At 39.3% G+C, this 16233-nt stretch overlaps 1 protein-coding gene across 3 annotated transcripts in view; it reads left to right on the forward strand.

The window, feature by feature from the left end:
* The window catches only part of CHD6 (chromodomain helicase DNA binding protein 6), a 208636-nt gene that overhangs the window by 52259 nt on the left and 140144 nt on the right, over positions 1–16233 (forward strand). For 2 of the 3 annotated variants that reach the window (XM_008017154.3, XM_008017167.3), the window contains one exon: positions 7951–8006. In XM_008017154.3, the coding sequence (XP_008015345.3) occupies positions 7974–8006 (33 nt within the window). In that variant the 5' untranslated portion in view covers positions 7951–7973. Of the gene's footprint in view, positions 1–7948; positions 8007–16233 lie in introns of those variants that run through there. The other variant, XM_073006519.1, reaches the window with a different exon arrangement.

A 16233-nucleotide genomic window follows, 5' to 3' on the forward strand; every position in this document is an offset into this window, starting at 1 on the left:
TCACAGAAGTTGATCTACTTTACAAATTGCCATATGTTTCAAAGAAAACTTTTGGGCATCTAAAAGAATTCGTAGATACAAAAAAGAAAATCAAACCCTCAGTATATTTTGCTGCTCTGTCACCTTTAAGGCAAAAATACTTTCTCAGCCAGAGCTTGAATATATGAAAAATCTTTAAAACTATTACAGAAGCCTTTCTTCATGCTAATCTTTGAAAGAAAAGAGTAACCATTTGTCATTTGAATACTCTTCCATTGTTGGTTAGTTGACATGAGTTTAGGAGACTATAAAAATAAAATATCAGAGCACACTCAAAAAAAAATTGTTGAATGTTAAAAACATATTAGCTATAAAGAAAAAAGAAGGGTTGAAAGAGAAAGTTGAGGAAACTTCTCACAAAGTAGAACATGAAGGGTTTTTTTTCTGTTTTAAATGAGACAGCAAATTAAGAGGTACAGCTCAGATGGTCCATCATTCAAACAGTAAAATGAGTTCCATTAAAAGAAAAGAATAGGGAGGGAATTATGAAGAAATAATACCAGAGGAATTGTCGGAACTGAAAAATCTGACAGTTTCCAGATTGTGAAAGAATCCACAGGTACCTAACCTCATGGGTGAAAATAGCCCCAAGGCACATATTTTGAAAAGATGATTCTAAACACTTTCCAGAAAGGAAGAGATTGTCACATACAAATGGGCAGAAATCAGAATTGTTCAGATTCTTCAACCTAAGTGGTGGAAGGAACAGAACAATGGAGTAGTGCTCTCAAAATTCCAAGGAGAAATCGACCTCCAGCCTGTGATTTGCAAGCCACCAGTCCATCCAGGTAGGATAGAAACATTTTCAGACACGAAGGTCTCAAAAACTTACGTCTCATTTTTAGGATTTTCTAGAGCATTACTAGATGTTGTGCTTCACTAAAATGAGAGTGTAAACCTGGAGAGGAGAAACCTCGGAGTCCACCATGGAGAGAAACTGAGGGAATGAGTCTCTGGGAGGATGGTGATGAGAAGTCCCAGGAGGCAGATAAGAGACAATGATGGAGGACTCTACCTATAATGACCCAAGAGAAGAACTTTGAGCTTAGATTGAAAGGAGTTTCAAGGTTTTAGAGGAGCATTTTAGGAGAAGTTTAGAGGACCTTTTCATGAGAAGTTAGTGACTCATAGAAAACCATGCAAATTTTAAAATGAGGTAGTTACTATCTTCAGGGAAAAAATTACACAAAGTTTTAGCAAAGTATAGTTCATGGCTTAGCTGTGAATTAAATGTTGATTTAATAAATAAGGGTGATAGTAACTATATTGGGAAGATAACACTTCATCTTCCATAGTAGGGGGACTTCCTGTTTTTGAAAAAAAGTTTTATTGGAACACAGCCATACCCATTTGTTTGCATATTTGTCTGTGGCTCTTTTCGCATCACAGCAGAATTGAGTAGCTGCAACTGAGACCATATGGCCTACAAAACCTAAAATATTTATTATCTGGCCTTTTTATAAAAATACTTGCTGACTCCTGTTCCATAGGAAGAAGCCAATAAAATAATGCCTAAAATTGAAAAAAAAAAAAAAGTGATAGCAGTAATAACCATGTTATTTAAAGTAGATTGGGAAGGAGCAGAAGGAACAGCTGAGGTTCAAATGATTGCCTCTGAGAATAGTGAATCAGGACTGGGGAGTGGAATCAGGGACTGGTTTTTTTGTTTTAGGCTTTATATTTTTATTGAATTCTTAAGCTAAGTACATGTATTTGAAAGGTGTGAAGGAAGAATACTGAGGAATTTGATTGGATTAGGAGAAAAAACAAGAGGGCACTAGTTACATTGAAAGGAGGAGTTGAAAGCATTTTCAATAAACACAGCTTTCCCATTAATTCACTTACTCATTCCACAGCTAATCACTGAAGAGTTCAAATGTCAGGCACTGAGCGCTACACTGCAGAACAGGGTTCCTCCCCGGAAGGTGCTTGGGCACTCCGCAGCTGTTGGCACACACAGACAGGTAAAAGATTATAATAACCTGGTGATACAGCTGCTGTAGTTTAGTGCCTATCACAAGATGCTTATGCAATTTAGGCAGGTCAGGGAAGACATCCTAGAGAACATGACACCAGATCTGGATTTTGAAGGATGAGACCATGTGAGGCAGGGCCTGAACAAGACCTGAATGAGCAGGGCAGACGTCGGAACCCACAGGTGTTCAGTATAGTTGCATGAATGTTGGAAAATAATGTCAGAGCAGTAGACAAGAACCAGAGGCCAGATCGCTTATGCAGGGCTCTTTGCTATGGGGAATATGTTTTTATTTTGTTTTAAGACACAATACCCACTGAAGAGATAGCATCTGATTTTGTTTGCACTTCAGGAAAACATACTGTTGGTAGCAATGAGGGTAATGGGGGTGAGGGTAGGAGACATTGAAAACAGAGAAGCACTTAAGAAACTGTTTCAAGCAAAAATGACAACAAAAAAAATATGGGAATAAACCAGAGTCGACTGGAGAGGAACCAAGGGATTCTGGAATTAAAAGAGTTATGGGAAAGGGAAGGAACCAAGGATGACTCAATTCTGGGCTGGGTGGCATGGCAGGTCGCAGGACATTAACCTCTGATGGGGAACACAGGAGCAGGTGAGAGAGTTTGTGTGTGTGTATGTGTGTGTGTAAAGGTGTGTGTGAGTTTCGTTTTGGAAGAGTTGTGGGGTTTTTTGGTGGTACCTGTGCAGTGTCTCAGGAACTGGCCAGGACGTGGTTGGATATAGCCACATAGAGGTCAAGAGGAGGGCTTGGATTTGCAAATGTGCAGGTCACTGTGCGAAGAGATGAAGTTTGGGAGTTGAGTAGAAAACTCAGGGAGCCTTTCTGGTATTGCCAGCATTGAACCCTGGGAACCGTGATATTTAAGGATTGGGTTTTATAAGAGGAGGATTCTAGCGAGGAAGCTTAACCTAGAAGCCTGCAATCAGAGGGACCAAGAAACCAGTGAGATGAGAATTTTAAGAGGAAATGATCCATAGTTTAAAATGCTGCAGAGCACTCAAAGCCTAAAAATGGCTGTTAGATTTGGTAGCTAGGGAGTGATTGTCAAGAACAGCTTTAGGGAAGTAATACGGGAGGAAGTGAACTTTCAGATGTGTAGAGGATTTGTTCGTGTTGTTAATGTTTTGAGATAGAGTTAAACATGTTTCTTTGTCGAGAGGAGGAGAGCTATACAAAGGGAGACTTTTAGTGATAACTTAGGGAGAAGAAATGATTCTTCCATTCAGAGAATGCTTATTGCGCACATGCTAGGAGCTCAATCCTATTCCAGACTCGGGGAGTATAGCATGAACAAGACAAAGTTTACTCTGTGTGTGTGTGTGTGTGTGTGTCAGGAACAGGCAATAAGCTTAAAACCAAATAGATACATAGGAAGTCCTCACTTTAAGCAAAACAGCATATAAGGAAACTAATTTTTTTCTCATCAACGTTGTAATGAAATGATGTTGATTAGAGGAGCTGGCTTAAGTTGTTTCACTTAAAGTCGTCGTTTCACTGAAAGTCATAGCTTTTTCCAAGAGTCTGGACATTAAGTAAGGTCTTACTATAATATAATATCAGGGAGTAATAAGGACCTGGAGGAAAATGAAATTAGAATAAGAGGATAACAGAGTGGTGGTGGGTGGGAGGTGGGGTGCTGTTTTCTGTAAGGTGGTTAGGGAAGGCGTTGCTGCTAAGGTGATATTTGAGGAGAGTTCTGAATGCAATGAGGAAAGAGTAACTGGGAGGTAATCAAGAGAGTGAGGTGACTGAGTAGGGGGAGAGAGGGTGGATCTCAAATATGGATGGAAAGGTTAGTTGTCCCCAGGAGATGAGGCACTGTTGCAGAATTTTTGAACTGGGGAGAGAGAGAGTAATTTTAAAAAAGAAAACTTTCAAAATGTTCTAATTGAAACCTGGCCCCCATTTTTCTTAATAGGAGCATCCTTAGATGGGTGAGTGTACGAAGGAATGGGAGCTTTTATGTTGTTTGTTTTTACATCATTAGCAGCTTACCTTCTTGTGAAGGTAATTAAATGCTGCACTCCTACAGAAGCACTCATACATACTGCAGCAAGGAGAGTGGGAGTTCCACTAGCTTCCCACCAGTTTCCCCAATTCAGAAGTTATACACTTGATATTTTCCGCTGTTGACAGGTTTTCTGTTTTGCCCATACAGAATTGTCTGTAGAATTATCTGCATTATGTTTCTAATTAAGTATTGAGACCCTGAAATTACTTTTTGGTTTGTTCTTTATTGAGCCAGAAGGATCTAGTCAGAACTTCTGAGTGATGGCAGCAGACTGTAGAGCCATTTCCAGCATTGTACAGAAGTACAAGCTTTAGGGTGTAACTAGTCATCTATTCCTAGCACATAAAATTTAGCCTTACAAAAAGATGACATTGTTTTACACATTTTTTAATGTGTGCCTTTAGAAAGATTTAAAAGTAGAGATAATTTAAGGGTGTTTATAAATTATGGGGTGCTGTCTGGAGAAGGACAAGCCAATAAAATGCTTATTGAACACCTGTTGATGACGTTTGTTATCTTGTTGGGTGGCAGCATGCTGGTGTGTTTTGTGAACTGTTGGGATGCCAGAAGTGATTTGACAGTAACATGAGATTTGCCAGCATTTGCTTTCAGTGAACTAGACAGTTATTCTACAGTAACATCGCCACCATTCAGATTTCACATGCACATTCTCTCCGTCTCAGAGGCTGGCCAAGTCTGATGTGATATTTTCACAGTTCACTCACCTCATCTCTGACCTTCCCCTTGGGGTCAGGTTCATTTCCTACCCGCTCGTGGCCTTGGGAGATATTCCTTAAAGTGGAACTGGCCTATAAAAGGATTGAAAACATTCATAGATCTAGTGGCATATTGCGTGAGTGCTCTTCAGAAAGCTTGAAACAGTTAAAAGTGCCATTAGCAATGATAAGTAGGACCTGTTTTCCCACATTCCTGGCAGTGTTGTGCACGCTGCTTATTTTTATTGCAGTGCTCGTTTGTGGTAGTGAATCAGAAATTGTGCTTTCTGATGTCCCTGCTGCATCGTACTTGTATCGGTTCTTTATACACTACAAAGGTAATTTTTTATTAACATTGGTAGAGTTTTCCTGTAGTGTTTTGTGTTGTTTGTTTTTTGAGACAGGGCCTCACTCTGTCACCTAGGCTGGAGTACAGTAGTGTGATCTCACTGCAGATTGGACCTTCCAGACTCGGATGATCCTCCTACCTCAGCCTCCCGAGTAGTTGAGACCACAGGTGGAAGCCACCACACCCGGCTAATTTTTGTATTTTCTGTGGAGACAAGTTTTTGCCATGTTGCCCAGGCTGGTCACAAACTCCTGGGTTCAAGTGATCCACCTGCCTTGGCCTCCCAAAGTGCTGAGATTACAGGTGTGAGCCATTGTACCTGACCTTTCTGTAATTTTTAATGATTTCATTTTATTGGGCAGAATTTTATTTGAGACATATTGTTAGACATACCAAAATGGTTAGAAATAATCGGTGCCACAAAGAAAAGTTAGCACATAGACAGAAGATCTCTCAGCAAGGCGATCTTTAGTCTCTGCAGAAAGGGTACTCAGTCGCAGATGGAACAATGGCCAGAGCACACCTGAACAAAGGAAAGCAGATATATTTATCCCTTGTGCATTTGGATCATCCTTACAGCTGTGTCCTGCATCCATTGGCTGGAGCTGGACCTCACACTCTTAAACTGACACCCGATTTACTAATAGCCTAAAACTTTCCTAAATAGGTAAGTGCAGGGAAGAACAAAGAAGGAGAGGAGGTTGCTTACGAAAGGTTTAAGGAAGCAGTAACATTTCCAAATAAGGAATGGGCATAGGCTGTGAGCTGGAACATGCCTATGAGCATGTCCAACAGTTACTTAGGATAGGGCCTAACAAAGAGTTATTAGCCCAAAACAAAGAGGCTTTGAAGAAAGTTAGTCTTTAAAAGAAACTATTATTTCTAACACTTATGATTTATTCTTTAACAAGAAGGGGAACTTTGAAGATGAAACTTTTTACTTTCTACACATATGTCTTATTATTGATAATAGCCTTTTTTATTAGCTGGAATTTTCCCCCAAACTTCTTTATTTTTGACTTTGTGGCAGTTTGTGATGGTTGAGAGTGTCAGTTTTCTGGGATCTGATAATTTAAAGAATAGAGATAAAGGAGATAAACTTGTAGTAACATCATTTACCTAGAACTGACTCTACTGTAATGAAGCTTAGGAGATTTTTTTTTTTTTTTTTTTTTTTTTTAAATTTTAACTGCCTTGGTTCAGAGCACTTACCATTTATCTGGAATTTATGGCTTCTTCAGGTAAATAATTGTCCTATCAAACACTAACCCTTGCATTGATTCTTAGAAGCGCCATTTACTAAGTGGACTTGCCTTTCCCTGATTTAGCCAGTTAGTCTCTGCCCTCGTCCCCTTCGCCTTAGCACCCGACCATGCCTGCTTTCGAGCTACTTACCTCCTTGGCCACTGCACTCTTTGCAAACAGCAGTACCTTGGTAGACATGTCTCTCTAGGACAGATTCCATGGCATTTTGTGGTTCTTTTTAATAGAAAATGCCTCTAACTCTTAGAGAAAAAAAAATCTAAATTGACAGACATTAAAATGATAAACCGTAATTGCAGTCCCAAGGATGATTGGAATCATGTCTTTCATTTTTCTGTGTGCATCCAGCATGCCATGAACTCACTTAGAATTGGAACTCACTTTAATGTTTTTTAAATTGCAAATTGACAAATTATGGTTGTATATATTTATGGGGTACAGAGTGATATCATTTTTGAATACAATGTGGAATAATTAAGTCAAACTAACATATCTACCACCTCAAATACGTATCTCACTTTAATCTTAAAGCTGTAATCTTAAAAGCTCTATTAATACTTAATGCCTACATATCCCATTCATTTGGATATGAGAAATAATTAGGAAACTTAAGGGTAATTTGGTTTTCTGAGCGAGTGGTGTTTTGTAGCTGTGTGGGATGACCAGGAAATCAAAGTCAACAAAAAATAGGAAGCAGTGTTTATATCCCGGCTAGAACCAGAAACCTGAGATACTATGATCCTTGTATTGTTTGTATATGAGGAAGGTTAAGAGCTTCAGATCTGAAGCAGTAGTACTAGTTAGTGTTGCTGGCAGCCCCAAATTCTGGGTTTCCTAGACTAGGGTTTGTTCTTTTCCCTGAGATGCCCCAACACGCCTTTGTACCTCTAAAGACAATTACTGGGCTTTTATGGTGTGCACAAGTCATTTATGAGAAGTGCAGTGTCATCCAGGACATTATGGTTGCAGTGGGGATGGGGGCTTAAGTCCTGGGTAGAATAAAATCAGTCCTTTAAAAAATCGTATGAAGTATTGTAATGAAATTATTTTTTCAAGTAATAAATGCACGTGGTTTAAAACGTCAAATAATATACCAAATCCTGTCTCCTTAGAGAGAATTGCATTGAACTCTTAGCTCTTTTTTATTGTCTGTATTTCTATTTCTTGATTTATCAATTATAGACATCATTGATTGTTTTCTTCCAAAAGGGATGAGGGCTTACCTTATTTCCTCCCCATCTCCTAATACCCCTCAATGAAGGCATGTTATTGTTTTTGTTCCTTTATTAGTTACCGCTAACTTTCATACATGCCAGCATCTTTTATAACTGATTTAATCTACAAAGACAATATCCTTTTGACTTCATTTTATTGGGTGCAATAAATTAGGGTCTAATAGAGTTAGATGTAATTAGGTCTACACTTAGGGCTCTGGGGGTTGTTGGACATAAATGTTCTGCAGAAGTAATCCCCTGTTTGTTTTCCTTGTGTGTTACAGTTAATCTGGAGATGTTGAAAATGTTTTATTTTGGATTTTGTCATAATCTTTGCCTTTTTAAAAATGTTTTACAGAAATAAATATCTTCCTTCAATAGATGAAAATGAAAATACAGAAGAAAGAGAAGCAGGTAAGAGATCACATTTCTTTTAAGTGAATGCATCTGGGGTATCTTGGTGCTTTTTCAACAAGGGGAGACACTGGCAGCGTTGGCTCATCCCTTAATCTTTGGTACTTTCCCTGTTGCCTGTATTATAGTAACTGAGAGCTCTGTTCTGAATGACTTAATAATGCGGATTTTTCTTGTTCAGTTCATCTTCACGTAGGAGTAAATGTAATGAAAGCTGTATATCAGAATATTATTCAAATTAGCCAAGTAGAAGAGAAACATTTCCTCCCTTTGAATAGCTTTCTGAGTCTTTTCTGAAAGAGAGATGTGACCAATTCTTTATAGTGTATATATTTATCCTTCTATCCATCTGGATTTTTGGTTAAACTAAAAGCATTCTTACTTACAAAATCCTTACTTATGATTTTGTAAGTAATGATCAGTGGATGGGTTCCTCCTGGAGAGAAGAATAGTGAAATAATTAGAAGAACAGGAGCATCAACTCTTTGGCATTTTTTTTTTTTTTGAAGGGAGTGTGGGATGGAGAGTGTGATTTATCTTGCCAGGATCTCTTTCCTTGGTTGGTACTGCTGTGCCCTGAGTGTAATATATTCAAAGGAACTCTGAGACCTCACTCAGGGAGGTCAGATGGGAGACCTGTCTCTGTCTCTTGGAAATGGGCTATTTCTGATAGACTTGTTTTTCTTTTACAGAATTGAATGACAACCTGGGAAGTGGGGTATCTAAATCCCTGCTTTTCACTGGGACTCTGTAACAAAGAGGTTGGGTGAGACTAGCCACTCTTACTTTTCCAGTTTGCTTCTAGGGAACCCTAGTCTAATAATAGGGTGACGTAGGCTTATGGCTCAGGGTTATGGTTACAAAGACTACCCCCTGGTCTGTCCTCAATGGATAGGTTGGTTTGGGGAATTAGTTAACTCATCTGCTGCCAGATAACAAGAAAAGCAGTGACTAAATACTGTCTACTTACTGGATTTATATCTGTCCTAGCTCAGAGAGTTGTCAACTGATAGGCAAATGCTACATGGAATGCAGTTCCATCTACCAGGAACTTATCCTGTGGATATACTCAGGTGTGCAAAACTGTGTGTATAAAGGCTTAAATTGCTGTTTCATGTATGATAGCAAAAATGGAAAAGAACATACACATCCATCAAAAAGGGGACTGTTTAAATCATAGCTCACCCACCTAGTGGAATATTATGCTGCTGTTAAAAAGAACACATTACTGGCTGGACACAGTGGCTCACACCTGTAATGCCAGCACTTTTGGAGGCCGAGGTAGGCCGATCACCTGAGGTCAGGAGTTTGAGACCAGCCTGGCCAACATGGCGAAACCCTGTCTCTACTAAAAATACAAAAAAATTAGCTGGGCATTGTGGCGAGTGCCTGTAATCCCAGCTACTCAGGAGGCTGAGGCAGGAGAATCACTTGAACCTGGGAGGTGGAGGTTGCAGTGAGCTGCGATTGCGCCATTGGACTCCAGCCTGGACAAGAGCAAGACTCCGTCTCAAAGAACACATTACTGAAGAGAACCCCAAACCCTCAAAACTATTGTCATTTGTGATATGTGAGCAGGTTTATATTTCTTAAAGCAGTCTTCACATTTATTTATTTTTAGGCATCCTTTAAGATAAGCATTTATTTAAATCAAAACATTCTATAGTGATTACACCAAAATGAATTCTGGTTCCTTTCTGTGAGATTTTACTGGTTCGTGTTAAGACCTTTGGTATATTAGCCAGCTGTTATGTAGCTTCAGTTGGATGGGTTTTTGTTTTAGACCTCATGGTAATGTTGATGATGAACAGAACAGGATTTTTCATTTAAAAATTAATATTAGATAGGATAGAGAAGCAGGTTAAAGAAGTGAGCAACTTTCAGAAAGACTTGATCCTGCTCCTCTTATAAATACTGATGGTAGGCCATACTGATAACTGAACTGCAAGAAATTGCAGAGAATGAAAATAGAAATTTGTGTTCAAATTAAAGCAATATATAGACTCCAGGATGGAGAATTCAGTGCCTAACAGAGAAGAGGCTCATGTTCTGGAGTGAACTTCAGCTTTGATTTCCATAGAACAGGATTGAAACTCTGACCCTACGATTTAGTTGTATAACTTTGGATAAGTTCAGTCTTGTCAAATGATCCTTTATGGAAATTTTTCCTTTGTGCTTCTTAACTAGTTGGGCATTCCACCACACCACTGTTTATGTCATCCATGATGTCACGAGGGGGTGGCCATCAACATTGCAGACCACAGACTAGGCAGTCCCCAGGAGCTCTTTAATAGTTCCAGAGAGTTCTCTGGCTAAAGATTGGTGCTGCATCTGTCGAGCAATGTTAACAATCTCATTAAAAGTGGTATTTCCACTATATTTAGTGTTTTTCTGTTTCTTTCTGTCTCTTGGTGGTTCCTTGAGGGTTTTGATGATCAGGGCAGAAGAAGAAGGTACCACCTCAATCTGGGCCTGTCTGTTCTGAATGGTCAGTTTCACTGTAATCCTTAGACCCTTCCAGTCACCAGTTGCCTTGGCAATGTCATCACCAACCTTTCTGGGAGACAGACCCAGGGGGCTGATCTTGGGAGCCGGTGCAGACATGGCACTGACATCCCCCCCGGTGCACCTCACGTACAGACTCTGATCTCATTGGGGTCAAACTTCAGAAGCATGGTGGAGGCAGCTGGTGTCAGATGAATCCGATTCAGGACGACCAAAGAAAGTTGCACCTTGGCCTCCTTTGAGCTGGAAGACAAAAGCCAGCCTTGTTTTTCTGTCACTTAAATGGGAGTAATCATAACATGCCTCACATCATAAGACTAGGATTAAGTGGGGTAATTTGTCAAGTACTTGGTATTCAGTTTGTCAGTGGCAAGGAAATCTTTCAGTTTAACAAAAGTAGCCATCAAACTTTGTCTTTTCTCTTACCATGATTCTGAGGTGTTAGAAGTAGCAGCAAATGAAATATCCACCTTTTAAAAACCCTCATTCCTATTAATTCACTTTCCTCTTCCTTGGAGAAAAATAGCATATAAATACACTCTGATCTTGATATTCCTCATTTCTTTGTTCAAAATCTTATCAAGGTAAATTGAGATGGTAGATTTTTACAAATTAAATCAAAACTCAGTAATAAACAATAGTGCTTCTTATTAAACCAGAAAAGGCATAATAGGTGTAATGTGCCCAGAACAAAGGGTGTAGAGATTGACTTTGTTTTGCCTAAAGAAGCGTTGTGAGAAAACAGACTTTAATAAAATGTTTGAAAGTGAATCACTCAGGAGAGCTATAGACTTTTATCTACATTATAGAGAACTAAACTGCTTCTAAGAAATATGTTGAATTCTTAAGATGACTAAGCATTATTAGGCAAAAAAAATTATAAAAATAAAATGTGAACTCTAATCATTGAAAACCTATGTGGCACTATTGATGTATAATATAGTTGTAAATACTTCTTTGCAAGAGGGCACATCCTAATGTTAGCAACAACAAAACTGTGATATAGGAATATTGATTTTTATTCATCTCAGCTCCTTGCTTGGCACTGGGAAAAAACATAAAAAGTGATAAATATTATGTACTGTATAATATGGTCTGCAGGCAGGTGTAATCTTAAGGGGTAAGAGGGCTTTGGGACCACATATGCAGTGTAGAAGACAGTTAATAAACAGTGAATGCAATAGAAATACATAATATTATAAGTAGGATGACAGCTTGGAGCTGTGCCCAGGAGGTAACCCAGACCTGAGTAACTACAGGAGAATCTTGCTTCCTGACCCCATGCCAAGAGTTGGGTAAGCAAAGCCTTTCATTCTTAGGTCCTCTAGAAAACATAAAGATGGGAACAGTTTTCTTCAGATATACTGTGAGAATCTCAAAGACTTTCAGATTATTAGACTTTATTTTCTTCCCTGGAGTGAATATGGGTATAATTTATTCACTCAACAAATATTTGTTGAGTTTTTCAGCATTAATTCATTAATATTAATTCAGAAATATTTGCGTTCTACTTGGGGTCAGGTCCAGTAGTAACTAAAACAATTTCTCAAGAAATTTCTAGCCTGATTACAAACTATTAATATAACCAGGGATTGAAATATGCCTCGGAAGCGCCAGAGTTTTACCGTGTGGTGGAAGATCATGCCCTGGAATTGGAGAGTATGGGGGCCGAGGGAAGGTCAGCCCCACCAAAGAAATTGAGAGAGTTCTAAAAAGAGGCAGTGTCTTCTGTGGGGAGCTGGGTTTCAGGTTTTTTGCTTCAGGGCCTCAGGAGGAAAGCTTAGAAGGGAAGAGGGTGGATTTGGGAAGTTGAAAGACATGGTGGGAAGGGAGAAAGGAAAGGCGTGGAGTGTGGTGCTAAGTTTTGGGTGGTGACCGAGGGTGAACTAGGACAAAGAATAGTTCCCAAAAGAATTGGTCCCAGAAGTCCTCTAGGGAGAGATGAGGACTCAAGTTTACTAGTAGTATGGATCACTAAATCATGATCCATAATTCAGAATAGTGGAAGAGGAAGAATAGCAAAGTTGGTAATATGATTGAGTGAATAATTTACTTTTAAGACTTTTTAGCCTCATCTGCAGAGGGTCTGAAGATCGTCTGGGCTAATACTAGCCTAGATGACTAAACAGCCTCACCCTAGAATCATGTTTCAAAAGGACTTAAAAGGTACCTATCCACCTCCTTTCTCCTCCCTCCTCCAAAAAGGAAAAGAAGTCTGAGCATTAAATGCTTTCCCCTCTTTGAACATATCTTAATAGATTTATTTTTTCATTATTCTTACTCACTTTATGTTCTGAAACATACACTCGAGGCCAGAATAAGTCAATGGGATGGCAAAATAACACTGACTTATATAATGTGAACTGTGGATGAAGCTAGGACTGTGTAGCCTGAAGAAGTGAAGACTTAAGGGCATCATGTGGAAAAGAGGTTAAATGTGTCTACTGCTGGACCTGTGGAAGAGAATGGGACATGTGGGGAGACTTAGAGGAGGATAGGCTTTAGCTTCATACAAACAAGGACATCTGGGCCGGGCGCGGTGGCTCACGCCTATAATCCCAGCACTTTGGGAGGCCGAGGCGGGTGGATCACAAGGTCAGGAGATCGAGACCATGGTGAAACCCCGTCTCTACTAAAAACACACACAAAAAATTAGCCGGGCGCGGTGGTGGGCACCTGTAGTCCCAGCTACTCAGGAGGCTGAGGCAGGAGAATGGCGTGAACCTGGGAGATGGAGCTTGCAGTGAGCCGATATCGCGCCACTGCACTCCAGCCTGGGGGACAGAGCAAGACTCCGTCTCAAAAAAAAAAAAAAAGAAGGACCTCCGGAGAAGTTGAGCTGCACAGCTGTGCCATATGCCTTGTAAGCAGTAAAGCTCCCTGTCTCCAGAACTTATTAGTTATTATTTTCTCTCTCTCCTAATTCTTTGTATTTTAGAAAGAATGAGATGGGAGTTTGAACTCAACCTCAGAGGCCCATCCTGACTAGAATCATAGAGTTTGCCAGTACATTTATTTATGGTATTTATAAGACCAAAGTAAATTGTATATAAGTTGACACAGTTTTAACTAAAATATTACATAGTAATCCTTTATTACTATGATATAGTAATATTACTCTACGTACACAGTAATATGATTACTATGATATAGTGTCATGATTATATGATTATGTAACGTAGTACATATGATTATGTAGTAATCATTACTATGTAATATTTTAGTATTAAAATGCTAATGTTTTAATTTTAGTATAAAATATTAACATTAAAATATATAGTAGGATTAATTATAATATATTAACATTTAAATTGCACTGTGGTTCATTTAATTCATGTTACTAATGTTATCAAATATGTCACTAGCATTTATGAGACAGACACAAAATTTTAATGGAAATAAGCTGCTGATTTTAAAATCCTATGCATAAAGAAGCTGTAAGTCTTGTAAGTTTACATGTAGAAAACACTATCATTAAAAAGGCTACTTAAAAACAGCTAATGGAATTGCCTTGCCTCCTGTCTTGACCAGAGGAGTCTGGGAACCTCTGGTGACCAAGTTTTTGGCGCAGCTTCAAAGTGATGATGAAGGATTTGGATCTGTGACATTTTTAGCTCGCACACGAGTACTGATGTGACTGTGAAGAATTGTCTTCCTCTGCCTAACTTTGTTTTTTTTTAGACAGAGTTTTGTTTTGTTGCCCAGGCTGTAGAGTAGTAGTACAATCTCAGCTCACTGCAACCTCTACCTCCTGGATTCAAGCAATTCTCATACCTCAGCCTTCTGAGTAGCTGGGATTACAGGCACCCGCCACCACGCCTGGCTGATTTTTTTGTATTTTAGTATAGATGGGGTTTCCCTATTTTGCCCAGGCTGGTCTCAAACTTCTCGGCTCAGGCAGTCCGCCCGTCTCGGCCTCCCAAAGTGCTAGGATTACAGGAATGAGCCACTGTGCCTGGCCGCTCTGCGTAACTTTGATTCATCCTTGGGAAAACTGTCCCAAAGGGTTGAAGTATTATGAAAAAAACAGAAGTGCAATAGGAGCGTCTTTTTCATTTTGATATGGTTTGTAACTTTATCATGAACTTACTGTCCAGGAACTATGTAATATTTAGATACTGAGAATAAAACGTTCTCATTTTGTAAGGATAAAATAAATATGTCTACTGCTAACTACGTTCTTACGATGTTGGTGGTAGATCTTTGGTAGCTGCCAAGTCCCTGTTTAAAATGACCCTCATCTTGGGACCCTTCTGGGTGAAGTTGAAAAGTCTTATTTAATATATATCCTACTATATTTATTTAATATACGTCCATTTAATAAATTGTTTATTCTTGATGTGTTTTTCATCTGATCTGGAGAACAAGTGGATTTATGAAGAAATGGATAGAAGAGGAAAAGTTAGTGAATTGAAAGTCGTCTGGGGAAAGGTTGAGGAGATACAGCTGTGTTGGGGAATGGGTGATGGAAACGAAATAGAGGTTGGTTAGAGGTTCTTGCTGATTCTTATTTCTAAGTTTGTTGTATCCAGTACACGAGACAATGTGAAGTGATTAAGAGCAGTGGCCCTTGAAATAGGAGTCAAATCCCAAATCTTAGCTTTACCACTTACTAGCCATGGGACCAAGGTGAGTTATTTAGTCTTTCTAGGCTTCTACTCTAAAATGGAGTTATAATATGCCTCTATCTTAAGGTTGTTTTGGTGATACACTCAATAAGCTTAGTATCTTCCTAATATCCAATTCTTAGTAAAATTAACTATTATTATTATTGACATCCTTTTTTTTTTTTTTTTTGAGATGGTCTGTGTCGCCAGGCTGTAGTGCAGTGGCATGATCTTGGCTCACTGCAATCTCCGCCTCCCGAATTCAAGCGATTCTCCTGTCTCAGCCTCCCAAGAAGCTGGGATTACAGGCACACATCGCCACACCCAGCTAGTTTTTTAAATTTTTAGTAAAAATGGGGTTTCACCATGTTGCCCAGGATGGTCTCAATCTCCTGACCTTGTGATCCACCAGCCTCAGCCTCCCAAAGTGCAGGGATTACAGGCGTGAGCCATTGCACCTGGCCTTGGCATCCATTTTATATTTAAAATATCAGAACAATTCTAGGTGCTCAAAGTCATTGTGACTACAAGGCTTAGATATATAAAAGAACAATTCCTTATCCATGAATACAGTCTTTCTAACTCTAGGCCCGGGTGCTGGTTTATTATGTGGCAGTGATAGGAGCAGAATTGGCCTAAGTTTTGGGCCTTGGGCCTCTGGTACAGTAAAACTACATGTGGGCCAGGAATGAAGAGGTAGGAAAATAGTCTTATTCACACCGCTAGTTTCTGTTCAGCGTCTACTTGTCCTAGAATATATCAGCAAATAATTCTGAAAGACGTATCTCCTGGCCTTGGTTGGTGGAGCAAACATCATTCCACTTAGGCAGATTAGGAAATTGAGTTACTGTGAGGTTTTGGTCTACCCAAAACCATAGTTGGAAATAAAAGTAGTTTCCAAAAACAACACAGGCACTTATTAATTATTATTTTCCCTCTCTCCTCCTAATTCTTCCCTCTCAGCATCCACATTTAGTCATTTACTAGCCCGCAGTTTTTGTTACTGCCTAGAGTTAACAAGAATTAGGTTGACTGCAGATTTAGAGATTTCAAATTTCTAAGACTCTTGAAACATCGTAAGAGAAAAGTATCTCCTATCCCCGTCTCTCCATTTT

Source organism: Chlorocebus sabaeus, chromosome 2, assembly GCF_047675955.1.
Source record: "Chlorocebus sabaeus isolate Y175 chromosome 2, mChlSab1.0.hap1, whole genome shotgun sequence".
In the NCBI taxonomy this organism is placed as follows: Eukaryota; Metazoa; Chordata; class Mammalia; order Primates; family Cercopithecidae; genus Chlorocebus; species Chlorocebus sabaeus.